This window comes from Phyllobates terribilis, unplaced genomic scaffold (assembly GCF_046119375.1).
Source record: "Phyllobates terribilis strain yellow unplaced genomic scaffold, ASM4611937v1 Scaffold_11__3_contigs__length_659146591, whole genome shotgun sequence".
NCBI classification, from domain to species: domain Eukaryota; kingdom Metazoa; phylum Chordata; class Amphibia; order Anura; family Dendrobatidae; genus Phyllobates; species Phyllobates terribilis.
This window is the reverse complement of record NW_027362771.1, coordinates 509282708-509303318: the sequence shown is the minus strand read 5'-3', so window position 1 is coordinate 509303318 and position 20611 is coordinate 509282708. Positions and strand designations below refer to the sequence as shown.

Here is a 20611-nt window from a genome sequence, read left to right as displayed (position 1 = left end):
CAGAGGTCCCAACAGGAGTCCATCCTGAGTCATCTGCGGAATGTCAACTCTTTCCTGGACACTCTGACTGCTCCACCAGCAACCACCGCTAGTGTCATGACTCGCAGCCCGGCAGCGCCGCTGCCCACCAATACCATGGCATCCTGCCCCGGACCCCGGCTTTCTACACCTCCACGCTTCGGAGGCGACCCCGCTCAAGCTAGGGGCTTCATAAACCAGTGCACCCTGCACTTTGAACTATTGTCCCACCAGTTTAACTCCGACCGAGCCAAAATCGCATTCATCATGTCCCATCTCACCGGGGAGGCCCTGGCCTGGCTAAATCCTCTATGGGAGAGAGGAGACCCCCTGGTGTCCAACTTGCCTGCTTTTCTCACGGCTTTCCGGAAAGTCTTCGACGAACCCGGACGGAAGACCTCATCCGCATCATCGTTGCTACGCCTCCGTCAGGAAAGTCTCACCGTGGGCCAATATGCCATACGGTTCCGTACCCTTGCCTCGGAGCTGGCCTGGGATAACGACGCTCTGGTTTCCGTCTTCTGGGAGGGTCTGTCCGGCCGTATTAAAGATGAACTTGCCGGTCGGGACATTCCTACCACTCTCGATGACTTAATAACTCTTGCCACCCGGATTGACCTACGGTTCCAGGAGCGTGCCAGAGAGGTCACCCGTGAGAGGAGGTTACCACGTCTAGCTCCTACTTTTCAGAAACCCGTCACTCCTTCTGTCTCTAACCAGGTACACCCTCCTGAGCCTATGCAGGTCGACCAGACCAAGATGGACAAGACCCGTCAGGACTTATGCCGTGCCGAGGGGACCTGCTTCTACTGTGGCAGTAAGGAGCACCGGATCCGTGCCTGCCCGGAGAGGTCGGGAAACGCCTGTGTCTAGGTTCGCTCAGAGAGGTCCACCTAGACGAGAATAAATCCTCTCCATCCCTGCTGTTGTCAGTTTCAATCGTCTACGGGGAGAACCGTTATTTCGAACTAGCCCAACTGGACTCTGGAGCAGCCGGGAATCTTATTTCACAGTCCCTGGTAGAGAAATACCGCATCCCCACCAAACCTCTGGCTGTACCCTTGTCTGTTGCTGCCGTGGATGGGGGGCTCTTACCATGCCCCATCCAACTCATCACCGAATCCATTACTCTGCAGGTGGGAATGCTGCATTCTGAAAGTATCTCCTTCCATGTTCTGCCTGGACTCTCTCACGCCCTCTTGCTAGGCCTACCTTGGCTCCAGAAACATGCACCCGTTCTTGACTGGCAGACCGGAGAAGTCCTTCGCTGGGGACAGGGCTGCCATAAGACCTGTCTGGTTCCCGTTCATCCCGTCCGTCCTTCTCCTACCCCAGCTAATCTACCTGGACTTCCGATTCCTTATTGGTCTTATGCTGATGTCTTTAATAAAAAGGAGGCAGAGACACTACCCCCTCATAGACCATACGACTGCCCTATCGACCTGTTACCTGGTACTTCTCCTCCCCGTGGGCGTATTTATCTATTATCCGCTGCTGAGACCCGGTCGATGTCCGAATATATTGAGGAGAATCTGGCCAGGGGATTCATCCGGAAATCTACCTCCCCGGCGGGAGCAGGCTTCTTTTTCGTCAAAAAGAAGGACGGCTCTCTCCGTCCCTGTATAGACTATAGAGGCCTTAACCAGATCACGGTGAAGAATAAGTACCCCCTTCCGCTTATTCCGGAGTTATTTGATCGTCTGAGGGGGGCTAGAATCTTCACCAAACTGGACCTCCGTGGGGCGTACAACCTGGTTCGTATCCGTCAGGGGGATGAATGGAAGACGGCATTCAACACCCGGGACGGCCACTATGAATATCTGGTAATGCCCTTTGGCCTCTGTAACGCTCCTGCCGTCTTTCAAGAGTTGGTCAATGACATCTTCCGGGACCTTCTCTACTCCTGCGTAGTTGTGTACCTGGACGACATCTTGGTCTTCTCTCCGGATCTCCAGACTCACCGGAGGGATGTTCGTCAGGTCCTGCTCAGGCTCAGGCAGAACCATCTCTACGCTAAATATGAGAAGTGCCTCTTTGAGCAGACCTCGCTTCCGTTTCTGGGCTACATTATCTCTCAGACCGGCCTACAAATGGATCCTGAGAAACTGTCTGCCATCGAGAAATGGCCCCGACCAGAGGGGTTGAAGGCTATTCAACAGTTCCTGGGCTTCGCCAACTATTACCGCCTCTTCATCCCGCACTTCTCTTCCCGGACTGCCCCAATTTCCGCGCTCACCCGTAAGGGTACTAATCCCAAAGAGTGGCCGCCCGAAGCAGAGGAGGCCTTTCTTTCCCTAAAACAGGCCTTCTCTTCCGCCCCGGTGCTGCATCGCCCGGACGGCAACAAGCAGTTCTTCCTGGAAGTTGACGCCTCCTCCTCTGGAGCCGGAGCGGTACTTACTCAAAAATCATCTTCCGGGAGAATGGTAACTTGTGGCTTCTTCTCCAAACTCTTCTCCTCTTCTGAGCGCAACTATTCCATAGGAGACCGAGAGTTATTGGCCATCAAGCTGGCGTTGGAGGAGTGGCGTTACCTACTCGAGGGGGCTCTTCATCCGGTAATAATTTACACTGACCACAAGAACTTGGCTTACCTCCAGCATGCCCAGAGACTTAACCCGCGCCAAGCCCGGTGGTCCTTGTTTTTTGCTCGCTTTGATTTTGTTCTTCATTTTCGCCCGGCTGACAAAAACGTCAAAGCAGATGCCTTGTCCCGATCCTTTCTGGTATCCGATCTCGAGGAAGAACCTAAACATATCATCGATCCCGCCAGAGTAATGCAGGTGGCTCCCGTGAGTCTAAATCGTCTCCCTCCCGGTAAGACGTTTGTTTCAGTACCTGATCGGGAGAAGATCCTACACTGGGGCCATTCGTCTAAACTAGCTGGCCACGCCGGTCAGAAAAAGACCCTCCAGCTTATTGCCCGGCACTATTGGTGGCCTACCCTGCACAAGGACATAATAGACTTTGTTTCTGCCTGTGTGTCCTGCGCCCGCAACAAAGTCCCGAGACATCTGCCAGCCGGACGCCTCCTTCCGCTTCCTGTACCTGCTGCCCCCTGGCAGCATATAGCAATGGACTTTATAACTGATCTCCCCGTCTCTGCCGGTTGTACGGTCATTTGGGTGGTCGCTGACCGCTTTTCCAAGATGGCTCACTTTATTCCCCTGCCAGGCCTTCCGTCTGCACCCGAGCCGGCTAAAGACTTTATCCGCCACATCTTCCGTCTTCATGGCCTGCCCCTCCACATCGTGTCGGATCGTGGGGTACAGTTCACCTCACGTTTCTGGAGAGCCACTTGTAAACTACTAGACGTCACCCTGGACTTCTCTTCCGCTTACCACCCACAGTCCAATGGTCAAGTGGAGCGGATCAATCAGAACCTGACCAGTTACCTCCGGCACTTCGTTAATGCCCACCATTCTGACTGGGTGGATCTCCTACCATGGGCCGAGTTCTCTTATAATAATCACGAGAGCGAATCCTCCTCCAAATCCCCGTTTTTTGTAGTCTTTGGTCAGCATCCTCGGATTCCTTTTCCTGTCTCCACCTCTGTGGACAACCCGGCTGCGGAATCTCTCGTTAGCAAATTTTCCTCCATATGGGAGAGTACCCGGTCCGCACTCCTTCTGTCATCCGAGCGTATGAAAAGACACGCTGACAAAAAACGCCTGGATCCTCCACAATTTCGTCCAGGAGATAAAGTCTGGCTCTCATCTAAATATGTTCGACTCAAGATACCTTCTTACAAGTTAGGGCCTCGGTTCATCGGTCCTCTGGAGGTCATCAGTCAGATCAACCCGGTGGCCTATAAATTGAAACTCCCGGCCAACTTACGGATCCCTAACTCCTTCCATGTATCTCTCCTCAAACCCGTGGTGCTTAACTCTTTTTCCAAGTCTACAGGTACGCCTCCTGCTCCGGTTTCTGCTGAGGACGAGTTTGAGGTAGAGAACATTCTTGCCACCAAAAGGGTAAGAGGAAAGACCTTTTTTCTGGTAGATTGGAAGGGGTTTGGTCCTGAGGAGAGAACGTGGGAGCCCCGGGAGAACATCCATGCCCCTCTCATCCTAGCTAAATTTCTATCTGGCCTAAAAAAGGGGGGGCCTAAAGGGGGGGGGGTACGGTAGTGCCAGCGTTCCTGCCCTCTGCTAGGCAGGGACGCTGTTCCCCTCACCGCTCTGCTCCGTGCCCGGCGTCCCTCTCCCGCTCTGCTGGCAGCGCGCGCTCCTTCCCGGCCACTGTGCTTAGGGCGCGCGCGCGCGCCCTCCCTCTTAAAGGGGCCGCGCGCGCCGTCCTAAGGAGTCCCCGGCCAATGGCCGGAGGACTTTACCATATATAAGGCACCTCCTCCAAAATGGAGGTGCCCGAGCAATGTTGTTGCACCGTTCTACTCTGCTTCAGCCCTCAGGTCCCGTTGCCAGTTACCTGCCAGATTCCTGCCAGCTTGCTGTCCTAATCCTGCCTGATTTCCTGTTACCTGCCTGCCTGCCTGAGGTCCGACGGTCTGCCTTACAACTCCGGTCAGTCTGTCTAAGGACCAACTTGCCCGCTCACCTGGGAGCGCACATCAGCTACCTGCCTGCTTGCCTGAGGTCCGACGGTCTGCCTTACAACTCCGGTCAGTCTGTCTATGGACCAGCTTGCCCGCTCACCTGGGAGCGCTTCTCCGCTACCTGCCTGCTTGCCTGCCCGGAGGCTCCGCTGTCACGTGCTGTGACCACCAGCTATTCCAGACTCTTGCCCGCTCACCTGGGAGCGCTTCTCCGCTACCTGCCTGCTTGCCTACCTGGAGGCTCCGCCGTCACGTGTTGTGACCACCTGCTATTCCAGAGACTCTCGCTTGCTCACCTGGGAGCACACATCCTCCATCTGCCTTGCTAGCCTACCTGGAGGTTCAGCCATCACAGGTCGTACCTACCCTTTACCTAGAGACTTCCCCGGTCACTTGCCGTGACCTCCAGCCCGTTCTTCCAGAGACTGCCCCGGTCACTTGCCGTGACCTCCAGCCCGTTCTTCCAGAGACTGCCCTGATCACTTGCCGTGACCTCCTGCCCGTACACCCAGAGACTGTCCCGGTCACCTGCTGTGACTGCCTGCCTGGTCGCCACCCGCTCCCTTACAAGGACCGCTCCCTTGTATAGTAGCCCAGAGGTTCCGCCTCCCAGACCCGTTACATAAGGGTTGAGGAGTCCAGATTCCTTTTTCAGTGGTTTTAGAGTAGAAGTTCAGCAGATATATAAATGCATAAAATCCGTGAAATAAGAATTTTCCAGAGTCCAGTTCAGAGATTATTTGACAGACTCCTGTCAGAATCACAGCAGTGTAGTGCTGAGGTAAATCGCCGCCGCCATTTTGTGATCTTCACTCCAGGCTCTGGATAATCGCTTCAAATGGCGGGCGGCCCAATCTGTGTAACTCCGGTATCTTCCAGGTGTTAGGAGGCTTCCAGGATAATGGAGATAGTATAATGGATAACAGTAATCCTTCAGTATATTAAGGGCAATGAGGTAATGGTTCGACAGCAGCAGGGCTACTGTTACAACTGCGGATGGGATGCGGCGGGTTAAATCAGGATATAAGTGGTATCCAAAGGATCCAAAGGGATCAGGAGGACATCCCAGACGATGATCTGTCGTTGTGGTGGGAACCAAACCCCTATAAGGGGTCAAATCCTGTAGGTTTAAGGCTGGATGGCAAGAGCTTCAGCTACACACGTCCTCTCTCCATGAGCTCCAGGCCACGCCCCCCAGTATGGTCACTTTGAAGGGAGTCTTATCAGGACAAAAATCTGAACGAAGCACATGAGCATGTAGGCCAGCTGGTCCTGAGAACAATCATATATGTATTGTCAAAATCTGTGTTTTGTTTTACCAGAAAACTATCTTCTATCTGATATGCTAAGTATCTACTTAAAGCACTGTGGGCGGTCTGATGCTGTTCCTCTGTCATTCTGCCTGCCCAGCTCATCCCAGCTTTGCATGCACCAACAGGCGAGGCATATGTGCATGCTCAGGATTTTAGGCTAGCCAGTTCTGTCAGTCAATAATGGTGGAAGAGACAACTGGAAGATGCAGTGTTTATTCGGGCACTGCCAAATCAGGAAGAAGCAAGGGGATTGGAAAAAGGACTTTGACAACGCATTTTGGAGTTCTGATTCCTTCCTCAGATGTGCAGCTCCCTTGAGTCCCTAATTCTCAGTTTTACCCCACCGATTTTACACATGGAGTGCCCCATCTTCTGTTTTTTTTAGTCAATAATGGTGGTCAGGCCGAATGACTAAGGAACTGCATGAGACTGCCTACAGTGCACCAAACAGCTAATTGCCTTATTAGATAAAGAAAAGGTTTTTTGGGCGGGAAAATCAGACCACAGGTTTCCACAATACTGGTACAATTCTTATGGCAACGTGCCCTACCCGCTGATGTGCTTCATTCAGTACAGATTTTTGTCTTGACAGACTCCCTTTAGCTTATTTGTTACTTGTAATGTTCCATTGAAGTAAAATTACTGTTAGGCCACGTTCACACATTCAGTATTCGGTTTGTATTTTACCTTCGTATTTGTAAGCTAAAACCAGGAATGGAACAATTAGGTGAAAAGTATAATAGAAACACGTCACCACTTCTGTATTTTTCTTGGTTTTGGCTTACAAATACTGAGGTAAAAAACTCACTAAACACTCAACTTGTGCACGTGGCATAAGAGAGCTGATCCTTCTCTCAATATTAAACTGACTGTGCACCTTTGGCGAAGTCTACTTGATTTTAGTGGAGCTACTTGTTCCAGGAGGATCACAAAGTGTCCTCCTGAAAAGACCCCTAGTGAATTGGTAGCAATCTGAGAGGAAGCTTTTCCCTGCAGCTCCTCCACAGGTGAAGTTAAGCATTGCATCGAATACATTCAAATCAATGGGTTGTTCTGCTAGAAACAGCTGACAGCAATTCCATGGATATCCCGATTGGTTGCAGTCTGTAGATTATAGTGTTGCAGAATTTAGGGGTTTTCATTTTGCATTGGGTTTGCAGTTTTTGGCACCATCACTCTCCCATTGTCCTAGGGAGCCAGGTTAAATGTACTTGTTTTTCTCTGTGGATGCAATAATGAAAAACTTTCCTTTCTGGAAGTCATGTTCCTAAGACACGGAGTGTTTTTACCTCTCTGCGCATCATCTCCTCTGTGTAGACACAGATGGCGTTCCCTCTTGACTTTTCTGGCCTCCGCAGCGATTGACAGACAAGCATGTTATGTCCTAACCATGCGGGCGAGCGCCTGAGTGCTCATTGCTTCGTCTTCTCCGCACTACCTCCTGCCCTTTCCTTCCACTTCACTGTGCTGGCTCTTGAGTTTTTCCGCTGTTTTCCACCTTTGCTGCTATGTCTGTAGGTCACTTTTTCTTTTCTCGCTTGGGAAGCTGTGTAATGAGTCGGTGAGCCGCGGTCTGCAGACGTCTCTGAGAACCTGCCCTGCTCACACTGATTATGCCTCACGTACTTTGTATCTTCTTGCAGGTGCCTTGAATGGCTTCTAAATAACTTAATGACCCATCAAAGTGTGGATCTGTTCAAAGAGCTCGGGTAAGTAATAAACATACAGGATGAGGACATTAAAACATAACTTTTTTTTTTCCTTCCACATCTTTGTACTTTCTGGAGATAGATCTGAAATCTGCATCATTATACAAATGGAATAGCTTATTTTCAGGCTCCATCGCAGGTCTGAAACATTCATTAAAATAACACTGGTTAATGTAGTGCGACTATTGCAGTTGTGTAACCTTTATCATCTTGAGTGGTTCTGGTGTACAACGTTTTTAATATCTTTCGAAATATATGGTCATCTTGGACTTCTCCATACATCACCGATCCACTTCCAGGTCATCTGTAGACAGCAGTATTTGCTCCTCGCCAGTATAGAGAAATGGCGCATTTACACATGCCGATATCGGGTCCGTCACCAGCACCGCTCACCTACTCTCCTGTTCTGGACCTACAATGCTCATCTGCCTATCGCTAAAATGTTTGTTCTGCCCCCATATACAGAACTTGTTATTGGCAGCACGCCTGCTGTTTACACGGGGTGATGTGCTGGCGAGAACAATTATTTTACAACAGCATACAATTCTATTAACCTGATCAACATGCATCATTCATTGGCTGTTTTACACCATTTTATGCCAGATAATCGGGAGCAAGCGTTTATACAAGCGCTCAGCTAATCTTAAAGGGCCTTAGAGGGAAACTGATAGTAGATTTTTGCTATGTAATATGACGACAGCATGAGGTAGCAGGTGAGACACGGACTCAAAGATGTGTAATTTATTAGGCTGTGTGCTGTTGGTTACTTACAATGAAGGTTTTATCACTAGGAGATTGACTGCCTGGACTACAGCTCACATGAGAACTGTTCTGACTACGCTCCTCCTCTGATATGTTCCGGTGTAAGAAGTAGACAATATTGAATTAGGAGGAGAAAGATGTAAGGCACTGCAAGTCCTTCTTAATGGGACATTAATTAAACAGTGGATAGAAAAAGTCTTCACATCTCAGTTAAAATGCCAAGTTTTTGTCATGTTAAAAATCATACCAAAAAGAATCATTTCAGAACTTTTTCCATATTTAATGTCACCGATAATCTGTACAAATCCTTTGAGAAATCCTTTTGAAGGGGGAAAACAAAAATGCAAGCACATTATTTTAGCTTTGTTATAAATATGAACACCCTCTTATAATTGGGGATGTGGTTGTGTTCAGAATCAGCCAATCATTTACAGTAATTCTGACTAAGCCCGTATAAAGTTTAGCTGTTCTAGTAGGACTTGTCATTTTTGTTCATTGCATTTTACAGCAAAAGCCAAAAAACGGCTTATAACACAGCAAAGGGATCTTATTTTTGAAAGTGATCAGTCAGGAAAAGGGTACAAAAACATTTCCAAGGCATTAGATATTCCAAGGACCACTGTGAAGACTATCATCAAGAAATGATTTAAGGTTGGCACCACAGTGACATTGCCTAGTACTAGACGTCTCTCAAAAATTAACGAGCAGAAAATTGGTCCAGGCGACTACCATGAGGCCTGCAGCACTATTACAGGAGCTGCATGAATTTCTGGCAAGTACCGTTTGTATTCTGCATGTGACAAAAACCTCCCATATTTTTCATTTGTCTGGCCTGTGAGGTAGGGGTGGCAAGATGGAAGCTTTTCTTACAAAGAAAAACATCCAAGCCCGGCTATTAAAGACGAGCGGAACTCAAACACCTACATCAATTCTGACAGAAGCATGTGAAAAAACGTGTTATGGTCTGATAAGACCAAGCATGAACTTCTTGTTATAATTCCAAAAAGTATGTTTGGCGCAAAGCCATCATTGCTCATCACCAAAATGAACACCATACTCGCAGTGAAGCAAGGTGGAGGCAGCATTCTTCTTTGGGGCTTTTTTCGGCAGCTGGAACTAGGGCTTTAGTCAAGGTAGAAGGAATTATGAACAGTTCCAAATATCAATCGATTTTGCACCAATTAAAAATCTGTGGGTTGACTTGAAGAGGGTGCTGTACATTGTCAGATTGAGAGGGAATCTCCTTATATGAAGTGCTACTGCAAGGAAGAGTGAGCAAAGATTGCCAATTCTAGATGTGCCATGCTTATAGACTCCTACCCAAAAAAACAATGCTGTCATAAATTCTTAGTTTAAGGGTGTGTATACTTATGCAACCACATTATTTTTGTTTTTTATTTTTTTTTCTCCCTCCGAAAAGATTTCATTTTATTTAGTGTATTTTTTAATTGAATTGTAAAGATTATCGGTGACATTAAATGTGAAAAAAGACGTGAACTTATTTTCCTTTTGGTATGATTTTTTTTTACATGACAAAAGCCTTGCATTTTTATATCCACAGTATATGTTTATTTCTGGCTTCTAGTCAATTATTTTTTGTGTTGAGCACTGGCAGTAAATGTAAGACCTTAAGTTGTTCAGCTGTTTTTTCTTCTGTGCTTTTTTTTTTATAAAAATGACAACAGTAATTTTCAGGTTTCTAGCTCCTATCGGGATTATTATCTATTAGGTGTACTTCCTGGGAAGGATTGATTGCTTGGTGATACATTGATACCTGGCTTGTCACTCACGGCATTTCTAGACATGGTCATTCAGGAGTTTAGGAAAAAGACAAGAAACGGCTGAACAGAATTCCTAAGGAATTGAAGTACGAGAACAACTCGAGGGCTTGTGTTAGAGTTGTGTGTTTTTGGTGGAAATACATTTTAATGATTTGTTTTATGTCGCTGCACTGAAGGACAAATACTTATTTTTTACCTACAGAGCGCGATGTATCTCCCGGTTCGAATGTTATGATAAAATATTATGTGTTTATAAGAAATGTGTGAATTATTAACACTAAATGGAAGCTGTTTGCACTGATGTGTCTATCACAGTCCGTTCCCATTGTGTATTTCAGCATATAGTAAACTTCTAGTCTCTTAATGTGGCCATTTGGGTGGAATACAAGCCTGATGCCTGCACTCTTATCAGAATGTTTGTTTATTCATGGACCTTTCAACATAATCTCCATTAGGGTTTTAGACTGCACTTTTGCACATGATTTACGCTGAGACCTTATTTTAGTGCTTCTGATTGATCTTAAAGCAGATCTGTCACAAGATTTCAGAATACAAGCTGCTAACATTGTTAAATGGATCTTAAATCTGATGAGCCTGCTGTACTTGCTTTCAAAATTCATGTTGGAAAGCCTGAATAATTTTTGCCTCAGAAGGTCTAAGAAATCTATATAATAATGTATGTAGTTTGTATAATAAAATCTGGTGATAGACCTGCTGACCATAAGGGCAGGCACAGATGACTTTGTTTTATCATCCGAGAAAATCTGGTCAATTGAGCAAATAACACTCCGATAAGAGTTTAACCAGAGTGTGAGCATAGTGTGATCCGATTCTCTTAGATGAGGAGAAGATGAAGAAAAAAAAATTCTCCGTCTTCACCATTGTGTCCGTCCAGATGTCATCCGAGTACAGTCTGATGTTTCCCGCACACTCATTGACTTGCATGGCCGAGTGCGATCCGAATATCAAACTTGGGCAGGCAGCGACATTTTTTCCTTGGACAGGCTTGGTCAAGGGGAAAATCTGACATGTGGGCTGCCCCATAGAATAACCTTGGTCCAAGTGTGATCCAATGTCTTGTCGGATCGCACATGGACTCAAAATGTGATCGTCTGCTCCTGCCCTTAAAGCAAGTTATTCCACAGGGTAGGTGTTAATCTGCTAATTGCTGAACCACACCGATTCCTGAACGGGGCTCTTGTGTGTCCTGTTTGAATAGCTTGATGGTCCCGCATGCCGACTATCGTTTATTCGTCAATGGGACTGTAATGGCAGAGTGCTCTACTATTGGTATCTCTGACGAAAAGGGCCAGCTTTCTGGTCCATTTCACTTATTACATCTTCCCCGGTGCGATCTTCAGTTCTCAAGCCTTTGCTTGATGTCAGTGAATGGAAGCGTCCATTGACTGTATACAATCTGCACCTGATGAGCTGCCTACAGTATTATATGGCTCGTGATGTTCTCAGTTCTCTTATTATAGTGAGCCTAGCCCCTTTATTGATCAACACTCAATTATCTGACAAGTCATAAGATGAAACAGCTGGTTTCAATAAGCTGGGAGTCTTCCTTTTGCAAAATGGAGGGTCTGCAATACTCTATAAAGCCCCCAAACCAATATGAATAGAGGCGAGTAGCGATTCACAAAGCCCTGGTCCAGCAATCATGGACTAGTAGTCGGTGGTCACCGGACGAAAGCCCTGAAAACTGCCTCCTACATAAGCAACCTCTTCTGCTTTAAAAGAACACATGGCCAACAAATCCGGAGAAGCATTGGGAATTCCGGCAGGTAGGGGGCGCTTCACAGGGCTCCCAACCGGCAGCCATGGACCACTGATGGGCCTGCTTGACCAGGGGCTTGCAAATCAATTTGGTCATCTCAACTTAAGACCGCAATATTATTATAACCGCATCATTGTTTCGTAGGGTATGGCCATATTTAGTGGCCACCAGGTAGCCAAGATTCTGACAAGTCCATTTATTGCAAATTGGTGACACTTTCACATTAAAGGACACATGATGTTGTAGGTAATCGGCAACAGAGCCAACCTCAGTGTACCTGCAAAATTGAATGCTAATGAACTCTATAAAAACTTTGACGACTTGTTGTAAAGCCACATATTAAACCAATTTTCAACCTCATCGAAGCTGCATCCCCAACACTCAGTGACCACCTACCACATAGTCCTAACCATTAATATCTTGGAAACCTAAATGGAAGTGGTCTGTGTGTCTCATCTTACGCCTTGTTCACTTGTGATTTCGGGCAGGGACATGTTCCCCTGTAACCACTTGAGTACAGCCTTCTGCACACAGGTCGTAACTCAGAATCCATCCAACATGTGAGACACCAATCCAGAGACTGTTTCTATGGGAAGCAGTCAGCATGCTGGTGTAAGGCGCACCCTTTCAGATCTTCGCTGGGACAGTTTAGTCGCTCTAAATCGCCTGCTTTGTGTGAAAACACCATAATGACACTCACTTTCTTACGCAACATATTTGATTTTGTCAATTTGTGCATTTGCAGTATCAATATGATGAAACAGCTCATCTGTTCACCGGATCTACTTGTCATGCAGGTAGAGATGGATGTGTACACGGCTTTAAAAAAGGTAAGGAAAGCTGTCTGTTGGCATGTTCTTATCAGTGTTTGATGTGTTTTTTTGGCTTGTTAATGTGAATGTTTTTCAGAATGAGCTGTCAGACTGCCTTCACACGTGCCGTGTTCCTTTTTCATCAGGTTTACCTTGAACTTTGTCAGAATAGCTTAGTTTGCTGTACTATACAATCCAGTAAAAAAAATAAATGCTAAAACATGACAAACGTGATAGATTTGTTATTCTGTATGGATTTATCATTTGTTATGGTCCAGTAGAGATGACGGTCACCATGCTGTTTTATAAGGTAATAGGTTGGGTTTTGTTTCAACATATCAGAAGTTTTTTTTTTACCTTGGTTCATTCGAAAAAGGCCCTGAATCTTCTCTTGTAACGCCCACTAAGATGAAGCAATCTGAGCCCAAAAATCCGCTACTTACCTTGACGTATGTGTAATCGGTTGCATTACATGTGATGCTGCAAGTCTTCTCTGATTTCTGCCAGACACATTTTGATGCAGCTTTCCACGTTCCTGAACGTAACGGCAAACATATGGGAGGCTTGTTCTGGTAGGCTTTTACTTTCAGCATACCCCAAAGGAAGAAGTTTGGAGGTGTTTACTTGCAAGTTAACCCCATATCTATAAATAAATAGCATTTCTGGGTGTGACAGGTTCATTTTAAAGAATTATTATAAAGTGAAGGTTTTTTTTCTACAATCAGAGTTCCACATCAGCTTTGTGCTTTCTATTACTACCTGAAAATATTACAGAAAAAGGCAGCTCCAGGTCACAGTACCAATGCACTGCAGGATGCAGCAGCCCCATGATAAAGGCAGGGGCCGCACAGGTATAAAATACTGCTGAACCACCACTCACACACCGACCATCCATGGAGGGGGTGCTGCCTAGTATTAGAAGTGCTCACGGATTTCTATATGATTTGCTATACATTATCTTTTGGTATCTTTCATACTTTAATAGAAATCACATCACAAAGCACGGTCTGTACACTGCTGCGCAGCATTGGAAACTCAAGTGCGAGAGCATACTGGAGATCCACTTACACTACTTGGTAAAGTGCAGAACGCACAGTATTGATTACATGAACATTAAGTGAATATTTTTTTTATTTTGAGAGGAAGCTCTGACCTGAAATAACTGAAGAAATGTCCTCACTACCCTTGTCCCTGTGCTGACAATCATTCTAATTGCGACGGGACGTGACCAGGGCACTAAGGTGTACTCGTCAGTATAGCCCTAAGATGTCTCTGTACCGAAATGTGGCCACAAGTGGTTACAAATGATGCAAGAGGAAGCGCAGGCATGGTTTTATAACTGGCATTTTTCATTTCTTCCACCCCCATACAATTCAATACTGCAGCTGCTGTTCCATTGATATGAGTGACTGGGCAAGGCAGTGTAGAAATCTGTAAGCCTAAAAACCCGATACATTGAGCATCTAATCCTGTAGTGGGGAGATGAATAACACTTTTCAGGGGTTAGATCTTGCTGTAAATACTTGCCCATTCTCGGTCTACCCAAGTATGTCCTCACTGCATGGACTCGATTATCAGGAGATGGTCCGCAAGGCTTCACAACTTGCTGTGTTACTTAGCATTTTTATGATAGTTTACTAAACTTAAAGGGGCAGTCCGGCCTTCCCTTACTAGTCTGCAGTCACTCTAAGTGACTGCAGACTTCTGATTCCTCACAGCATGCGCGCTGCGAGGGTTCTCCAGTGCCGATGCTGGGAGCCGGCGGTCATGTGACCACAAGTATGCGATTTTCCGGCCACATTCCAACTAGACTTGTCCAGCCTTGCTCAATGCAATTGCATTAAGGAGGGCACGCATGTCTAGTTGGCACATGACCACATGTACGCAAATCGCAAATTGTAATGGAAAACCACTTTAAGGCTTGTGCTGAGCAGTTTGTATTCTGTAACAAAATGTAATAGGTTTAGACTTTATTTAGGTTCTGGCTTTGTTTTCAGCTGTAAATTGACTTGCCTCAATTTCCAACAGTGGATGTTCCTGCAGCTAGTGCCTTCTTGGAACGGGTCTTTAAAACAGCTCCTAACTGAAGCAGATGTCTGGTTCTCCAAACGCAGGAAAGGTTAGTAAATTGGGTCAGTTTAGACCGAAAGAAACCTTATGAAAGTGTATGATTGGCATATTAACATGTGGGTTCCCCGGTTGGGGTACAGACATATACAGTGGTCACAGTGGAGTTTTGCCAAAAATCAGCGCACTTTGAGTATTGTTAGGAACAGGGTTACGCGAGTAAAAAGATGTTTCGCCTGCATAACCTCATGGGCATTAAAAAGGTTCTGTCACCTTGACAAAATGGCCAATTTTTTCTCTTATATAACTCCTGCTTTTGTGATAAAAATATATACATATATATAATATATATCATTTATTTAGTGATGGGCGTAATAGTGATGCTCATGGGATAATAATACAGAGCAGCCTGAAGGCCCCCCAGATAATCCTGAGCACCACGCCCCAACAACCACAAGCCCTGGCTTTTACATGTGTCCCTACTCTAAGTATGCTAAGTATTTAGGCTGTGTGGGTATCTCATGGACCTGCTGGCTATCATTATTGTAAGGATATTTTTGTGACCCTGCCTGTGCTTTCTCTCTCTCGTCTTCGGCTTTCTTTAGAATTAGAAGATACTGACATCACTTTTCTAGAAACTGATCATGGCTACCCATTTGTGCCAGTTTTCAAGCTCCTGCGAATGCAGTATATCATCAGTGACTTGGCATCAGCCAGGATCATTGAACGCGATGCTCTGATACCCTCAGGTAATAATAATTGTAGCTAGTGTCGCTCTCCTGCAATACAGATTTACTGTAATGGAAGTGTGTGAAAATAAAATGTCACTGATCTATGTACAAGGGTGATGTGTGGCTTCCTAGATCACATATTGCCCATTATACCCTCACATTATACCTGAGGCTACTTTATTCAGGACCGCTATGAAGTGACTGATGAACACAGCCCTGTATAGCAGGTGAAATAAGTATTGATCACTTCACCAATTTTCTAAGTAAATATATTTCTAAAGGTTGCTATTAACATGAAATTCCCACCAGATGTCGGTAACAATCCCCCCAATCCACATAGGCAAAGAAATCAAACCATAGCTGTCCATAAATTATGTGTAATAATAATGAGAAACGACACAGGGAAAAAGTCTTGAACACATGAAAAAAGAGAGGTGCAAAAAGCCACGGAAAGTCATGACACCAGCTGAAATCTATCAGTACTTAGAAAGCAATCCTGCCACTTAGTGTAGTATATCAGCTGGTACAACTGATGACCTGTTAAAAGGTGTCTCATCACCAAGGATCCACACAAGAAACATCTCATGATGGGTAAAACCATTGAGCCGTCTCAAGACTTTCGCAACCTTATTGCAAATTATACTGATGGCATTTGTTACAGAAGAATTTCTAAACTACTGAAGGTTCCAGCGAGCACTGTTGGGGCCATAATCCAGAGGGGGAAAGAACATAATTTCCCCATAAAACGGCCACGACCAGGTTCTCCCTACAGGATTTCTGACAGAGAATTATCAGAAGAGTGGTTCAAGAGCTACAGAAAGAGACAACCTTTGAAGAGCTACAGAAAGACCTGGAATCAGCAGGTACAGTTGTTTCAAAGAAATCAGTAAGTAATGCAGTCAACCTTCATGGCCTGTATGCACAGTTTGCTCAACAACATTTAGACAAGCCTGTGAAATACTGGGAGAATTTATTATTATTATTATTATAATAATAATATAGTTGGTCAAATGAGAACTAAATTGAGTGCTTTGGATTCCATAATACACACCATGTTTGGAGGCCAAAAGGCACTACATATCATCCCAAAACACCATACCAACAGTGAAGTTTGGAGCCCCATAATGTGGGGCTGTTTTTCAGTATACGGCACTGGAAAACTTCATATAGTTGAAGGAAAGCTGAATGGACAAATGTACCGAGACATTCTTGGTAAAAAAAATCTGCTGCCATCTACCAGAAGGATGAAGATGAAAGGAGGGTGGACATTTCAGCAAGACAATGATCCCAATCACACAGCCAAGGAAGCCCTAAACAGGTTTCAGAGAAATAAAATAAAGCTGCTAGAATGGCCCATCCCATCACCTGACTTAAATCCAATAGAAAATTTATGGAATGAACTAAAGCCCAGAGTTCATAGAAGGAGCCCACGGAAGCTTCAGGATTTGATGAGCGTTTCTGGGGAAGAATGTGCCAAAATCACACCTGAGCAATGCCTGCGACTAGTTTCTCCATACAGGAGGCGTCTTGAAGCCGTCATCACCAACAAAGGAATTTCAGTAAGCGTGTTCAATATGTTTCCCTTGTCATTGCTCATTATTACACATTACTTAATGTATAGAGATCTATGGTTTCTTCATATGTGTTGATTGGATGGGCTGTTATAGACATCTGGTGAGAATTTCATGTCAATAGCACCTTTAGAAATATATTTACTTAGAAAATTGGTGATGTGTTCAATACTTCACCCACTATACTGTATGTATTCATGTTGCTCTCATTTGTAGGGAAGATATTCTTGTGTCTTCACTTTTTCACATCATTGCCCCCCACCACTTTACATCGGTTCAGTTACTGTTGCCTTTTTTAGTTTAGCAATTTTAGCAGATACTTTAACATTTTGCCTTTTGGATTTGTGGATTGGAAACCTGTATAAATTTTTCATCCTAGGGGGAAGATTGTGCTATTCTGCAATCATCATACATAATGATCATGTTACCACTTTTTACATTTTGTCTCTTTGATGTCTTCCCAACATGTATAGCTATACAGCAATACCAGTGCAACACGACCCAACGCAAAAAAAGCGGAAGACATAAAGGGAATGTGTCATCAGGAAATGACCTACTGCCTAAATCAAGCTTTTATTCTATATCACAATCAATATTCAGGAAAATATTGATTGTGATATTGAATATCAGAGGGCCTAATAGTAGGCTAACATGTCCCGTTCAATAGAGATGACTTTTTTAGTAGTCGTTGCACAATCACAGGCAGGATAATGACAGATAACAGATATGACAAACTAGCTGTACCCGGCCACTCGTTGCTGTGGCTGTTTGGTTAAATGGAAAAGAGTGAGCGCACGTTTCTAAAATATTTAATTTCACAATGCTTGTGGGTATACAATATTTTTTGTTGTTCCATTGTCTGTGTAGATATAAAGATTGTCTGGTTTGCCGACTCTAGAACACGCAACATATAATTGTCCACATGAGAAGCAATCTGTGTCTAGATTTAAACCGCACAATTCTAAAGATTGGCCCTGAGCTTTGTTGAGGTGATTGCAAACACCAATCGAATTGGGAATTGCAATCTCTTAAATTGAAATGGCATATCTGTTGGAATCATAGGAATGCGAGGAATGAGGACAGCTTCAGCTTTGAAAGGTCCTGTCAAGATTGTTACTTCAACGACATTGCTCATTAATTGTTTTACTGCAAGCCGCGTGCCGTTGCAAAGCTTTGGCGGGTTGACATTTCGCAACATGATAATTGGCACGCCAATGTTCAATTGCAGTATGTGCGGTGGCATCCCTGGCAGATCGAGTGAATTCAAAAATTCTGTTGGATAATTAACCGCTGCATCTGCTTCCACAACAGGGTCGACGGACTTTTATGTGACTGCCTCGCTTTGAATATTAGACTGAATAATATTAAAGTTCGTAGACGTCTTTGTTCTTGGCCACAAGAATATCTCGTTCACTCAGCCAATCGGGATTCTTATAATTGGTTTGAATATTGGGAAATATTTTTTCAACCAATTGTTCTTTTGACGTCACTAAATTTCAGAAGTTTGAGGCAATGAAATTCGTTCTGAGGGCAGATCAACCCCCACCTTTCCGTTCCCAATTTCCAGCAATTGATGTGAGAATTTTTCAGCTGATCGATCCTTTTGCAGCTTTACATGCATATTTGTAGTTAATTTTAACGTCTTTAACATGTCGCCACAAAGTAGAGTATTTCAGGCAAGCATTTATTTTATCCACTGGTGTCGATCGAGTAATTACAGGTAATGTTTGCCTGAAATCTCCTGCACGCAATATTAATGCGTTCCCAAATGGTCTGATGTTTCCACGTAAATCTTGCAATGATCGATCAAGAGCCTTAAGCAATTTTTTTTATTTTTTTTTTGTGCGCCATTGTGCATTCATCCCAAACAATAAGTTTGCATTTCTGTAATACTTTTCCCATGCTGGATGCTTTGGAAATGTTGCACGTGGGAGTTTCAATGAATTGCATGTTCAATGGCCATTTCAAAGCGGAATGAGCAGTTCTTCCACCTGGTAGCAATGTCGCAGCTATTCCAAAGTTATACCAGTTCCTCCTGGCGCTGCTAAGAAGATGGTTTCTCCAACTCCGTTATTAATAGTCTGCATTGTTTGATCGTAAATGCCTTTTTGCTCAAGCGTTAGTTTAGGAATATTTGATTGCACATATGACAAAAGATCGCCCGTGTTGTAATTTTGTTCACAACGCAATTCTACAGTGAACGAAGCAGCAGCAGATTGATTGAGTGATGGCATTCCCAATTGATTGAGAACTTTGTTCATGATTTCTAAGCACAAATCTTCAATCCGTATCAACGCTTCGTTGTAGATTTCTGCTGTAATATCCATGTTGATATTTGAATTTTCCTTGCGTATTCGACGGAAAATATCTTCAGTCATGTGTGATTTATATTTCTCCCATAACTCTATTGGAGATGAAGGAGAGCAGGCGGTCAATATGATTGCAAACAATGCACGAATTTGATTTGGATGTGACGTGTTACATGCATCATTAATGCATACATCCTAGTGTCGGTTTTTCCCCAATAAATTCAGAGTTTGACATGCACTGCGGAAAGTGACATGTGTAACACCGTTGATAATTCTCAATTGCTGGAAAGACGTTGGACCGGTCACACTTACTTCTCCGTGCAGCCTCCCTCCCCCGCTAGTTGTGGCGCAGTCAGAAATAAGACTCACGTGCCGGAGAAGAAGCCGCAACAGCAGCGGTGCCGGAGAGCAGCGACGGCCGCCTCTCAGGTGGTGGTGGTGATGATCAGCAGTGTTTTTCAGCCTCAAACAGATGGTCTCGTCATTCCCCTTCCACCCACCCCAAACTCCACGAGGGACCCGAAAGGAGCAGAGCACAGGCAGCGGCTGGGGCGATTGAAGGACATGGAGAAGGGTTTATGAATGAGCTGTCACTAAGGGAAGGAGAATGCCTGCCTGGTGGCCTGGGACTGAGCTTGTAACACCCCCCTCTCGCTGTTGCTGTTACTTCCAACAGCTGGTATATAAAAACATAGTAGGTATATTAAAACATGCGTGTATTTTAATGCAACGTTGTGTCAAAATTTCAAAGCAATCTGTGAAGAGTTTTCGGAGATTTAAGATTTTGAATAAACGAACATTTACATTTTTATTTATATAGATAGATATATGACAAGAGCTTCCCTTAGTGGTAGTTTCTAGCAAAAGGAATAATGTTTAGTTCTGTGGTGGAGGGTGGCTAGTGGCACATTTGGTTTATGAATTCAGTCCCTAAGGACTCATGCAGATGTCTGTGGATCTCGGTCCTTTCACAGACCGTAACGTAGTGGGAGCCTGTATGTCTACATTGCTATAGAGGACGATTTATCATTCAGGAAATTAGTGCCCTTTATTAGGGATGAGCATTTGGTCTAATAACACACATTAATGCGCTCTTGGCATTAGCACAAGAAGTCTGCCTGACAAGTGAGGCCCGGAGGCAACATCAATCTTCAGGCTTTTTCCTCACCCTCATGAGTTAATATCACAGACAATGACTTCTGC

General features: G+C 44.9%; 1 protein-coding gene across 8 annotated transcripts in view; it reads left to right on the top strand.

The window, feature by feature from the left end:
- Positions 1–20611, top strand: part of GMCL1 (germ cell-less 1, spermatogenesis associated) — a 133393-nt gene that overhangs the window by 65150 nt on the left and 47632 nt on the right. For 7 of the 8 annotated variants that reach the window (XM_073653600.1, XM_073653603.1, XM_073653601.1 and 4 more), the window contains 4 exons: positions 7530–7595; positions 12664–12748; positions 14759–14849; positions 15403–15546. In XM_073653600.1, the coding sequence (XP_073509701.1) occupies positions 7530–7595; positions 12664–12748; positions 14759–14849; positions 15403–15546 (386 nt within the window). The remainder of the gene's footprint in view (positions 1–7529; positions 7596–12663; positions 12749–14758; positions 14850–15402; positions 15547–20611) is intronic. The other variant, XM_073653607.1, reaches the window with a different exon arrangement.